We start from the raw sequence: 3,569 nt of genomic DNA, 5'->3' as shown, positions 1-3,569 counted from the left end.
ACACCAATTTAAACAATGTCCTACTATCAGCTGTAACAATGAACAAATATACACCAATTTAAACAATGTCCTACTATCAGCTGTAACAATGAACAAATATACACCAATTTAAACAATGTCCTACTATCAGCTGTAACAATGAACAAATATACACCAATTTAAACAATGTCCTACTATCAGCTGTAACAATGAACAAATATACACCAATTTTCTAATAATGCAAATTCTTTAAGACTTCAGAACCGAAACCATACATGTATTTTATAATTAAATCATATAACAGCTTGCATGCAAATTAATAACTTACAATACATAAACAGATTAAAATATTTTAAAGAAAAAGTCTGAAACTTTACAATTTATTGAAATTGACATATTTTACTATTTTTTAATTTAAAAATCTTTAAATACATATTTTAAGGTTCGTTTTACTTGTTTCTATTTGAATCATAAGATTATAGCAGAAAAAACACTATAAAAGCTAACCATTAGCTACCTACCGACACAGCTTTTAAGGAATGTAAGACAAGTTGTCGAATGCTTTCAAATAGCTTGTCAGTCACCTACATTGAAAATATTGCATCATTCAGACATAAAAATTCAAAACTTATTTCATTTACAAGCTATATCATACATTGTACATCCACGATATAATTATTAACTGACTGAAAGGTTCTTTTTTAGTAATACACAAGTTCCAGGATTTATGTACTCACTTATATACTAAGAAAATAAAATTTGTCTAGATTTTTATGAACAAAAAATAGATTTCTGCCTTTCAGGATTTGACAAGAATTATTACAAAGTGAATCCTGCTTTTTAAGCTGGTTCCTCTTCTTTACATTGATATTAACAATACTTACATAAAGTAAACTTTATGTAAACTGCAGCTAATCAATAACATTTATGACCAATGTGACACAGCTTATTAAGCCTACATTTTTGCAAAAATATAAATTATTTATAAGTCTAAGTTTGCACAGAATGTATCAAAATAAATATTTTAAAGGTTTAAAACATCAGTAATCATGTGGTTAGAAATCAGACAACTTCAAATTCTAAAATGATACAGCTCCTGGTGAGGAAAATATTGTTGCGTCAGCGAGTCACATGACTACTGTGACGCCACGTTTCTAGAACTATCCTGTACTTTGGCGAATGCTCTAGTATTTACTAGATATAGGGTAGTCGGGTATATATAAGAGGGGGACAACGTGACGCGGGAATGTGTGTGTAGATAGTGAGTAATTGAACTGCAGTCAGAAGTATTGTAGACGTTCGTTGTTACAGCATTTGTTTAGCGCGATTGTTGAAGTTGAGTGTATCGGTAAAGTTATATTCGGAAAGAATAAACCAGTTTTATTAAGTAAAGACTTGTGTCGTTAAAGTTTGGTCGGAACGAATTTACGGAGAGGTAATTAACAAACCGAGACGTAACAATATGTTTTGTGATATCTGAATCTTATATTGTTACTGGTCATTATTTGTTTTAGATTATTTAGGATTTTTTTTTTCCACCAACTTATGGTCAAAGAAAAGGTGTTAAAAAGTCTTGTTAGACTTGTCCCAGGAATAAGCTGCATTTGTTTCGCTTCATAAATCTGTTTGAGTTTCTTGCTTTTGGTTAAAGGATTACAGACTTTGGATATGTACATACACAAAAATTAAAGTAACACAATATTAAATGATCCATTAGGTTACAACATAATAAATAAACATACACAACACATATAGATGGCTTTTTTACTACTAAATCCTCAGCATGCAGAAGATGCTAGATGTTTTACTACAATTTTGTTTACAGATTGAGAAAAAAAATTTTTCATATAAATTATAACCTCAGTATCCTTCAAAATCATGTGTAACTAGTAATATCATACATGCATCTAGACATCAACATACGAAAAAGTGAAAGTTCTCTATTTTTACACCACATTTATGTCTGATAGCATGATTGAATCCTTGTAAGAAAGCCCACGCTAGGCCTAAATTTAAAAATTATTGTATTTACATTGTCTCACCTCTTTTCCTCTTGTACCTTCCAGATACAGTTTTAAGTTACACATGGTCCACTTTCCTCCATGAACACTGTTATATTCTTCCTAAGAATATACATCTATAATATTAAAATCTGGCTACAAACTCTAATATTTAAAGCTATAAGAACAACAGACTGTTAGAAACAGATGTACACATCAAACACATTCCAAAGTTTAGGTTATGATAAAAAAAATTGAGACTTATATTATTACCATGAAATCATAAATTACTATTATTTAAATAGTTTAACAATGTATGAAGAAAAGACATAAATACCTGTATTTCTTCATCACAAACATAAAAAATTTAGTAAGTTCATAAAATGTTTCTACTTTAAATACCTGTAACAATTGTTTAGATGCAAAATTTCACTCAAAGTAATTTTGCTCGTTTCCAGAATTACTTAGTGTAAACACAACACGACAACAAGTATATAATTGGCCATCTACCAGCTATCCCTAATTTTGGACTGATAAACTAGAAGGAAGACAGCTACTCAACAGCATCCACTATCAACTCTTAGGATACTCTAATCACTTAGTGAGATTTAACAGTCACTTTTATAACACACCCACAGCTACAAATGATGGGGTACAATTTTGCAGCAATGGGACACAAATCAATGACCTTCAGATTTATAGTCTAGCCTGATACCCACTTGTCCACACCTGGCACAACATATTGTTATACTAAAGATAAAACAATTTACCATGGCCTGATACCCACTTGTACATCTGGCCCAACATATTGTTATACTAAAGTTAAACAATTTACCATGGCCTGATACCCACTTGTCCACACCTGGCACAACATATTGTTATACTAAAATAAACAATTTACCATGGCCTGATACCCACTTGTATACACCTGGCCCAACATATTGTTATACTAAAAATAAAGCAATTTACCATGGCCTGATACCCACTTGTATACACCTGGCCCAACATATTGTTATACTAAAAATAAAACAAGTTACCATGGCCTGATACCCACGTGTCCACACCTGGCCCAACATATTGTTATACTAAAGATAAAACAATTTACCATGGCCTGATACCCACTTGTCCACACCTGGCCCAACATATTGTTATACTAAAAATAAAACAATTTACCATGGCCTGATACCCACTTGTCCACACCTGGCCCAACATATTGTTATACTAAAGATAAAACAATTTACCATGGCCTGATACCCACTTGTCCACATCTGGCCCAACATATTGTTATACTAAAAATAAAACAATTTACCAACAAGTTAAACACTCTTCTGTATTCACATGGCCAAGGACACTTACAAACTGTAATTTTTACTCTAAATACTAATACACATGTGATATTAATGTTGGTTTGTGCATGTCATAAAATGTATGCATGTGTGTGTATGGTATTATAAAAACAAATTATGTAATTTAATAAATTCTCCCTAACTTAAAGCACAGAGAACAAATCTAGTTAAACTATTGAAAATTTTCTTTTTTTCTACTCAGGTCAATACAATTGAATATTATTGAAACGTAATAGCCGTTTTT

General features: G+C 31.2%; 1 protein-coding gene across 1 annotated transcript in view; it reads right to left on the bottom strand.

Moving 5' to 3' along the window:
• LOC106476624 (probable tubulin polyglutamylase TTLL1) overlaps positions 1-2,705 on the bottom strand; it is a 12,100-nt gene extending 9,395 nt beyond the window's left edge. The window contains exons 1-2 of the mRNA XM_022380430.1: positions 2,022-2,705; positions 501-563 (exon numbers count right to left, since the gene is read on the bottom strand). Of these exons, the coding sequence (XP_022236138.1) occupies positions 501-563; positions 2,022-2,066 (108 nt within the window). The 5' untranslated portion in view covers positions 2,067-2,705. The remainder of the gene's footprint in view (positions 1-500; positions 564-2,021) is intronic.
• Positions 2,706-3,569: the final 864 nt, after the last annotated feature.

The sequence above is a fragment of the Limulus polyphemus genome, unplaced genomic scaffold, assembly GCF_000517525.1.
Source record: "Limulus polyphemus unplaced genomic scaffold, Limulus_polyphemus-2.1.2 Scaffold11053, whole genome shotgun sequence".
Taxonomy (NCBI): domain Eukaryota; kingdom Metazoa; phylum Arthropoda; class Merostomata; order Xiphosura; family Limulidae; genus Limulus; species Limulus polyphemus.
The sequence above is the reverse complement of the archived record's forward strand: the minus strand, read 5'-3'. Positions and strand labels throughout refer to the sequence as shown.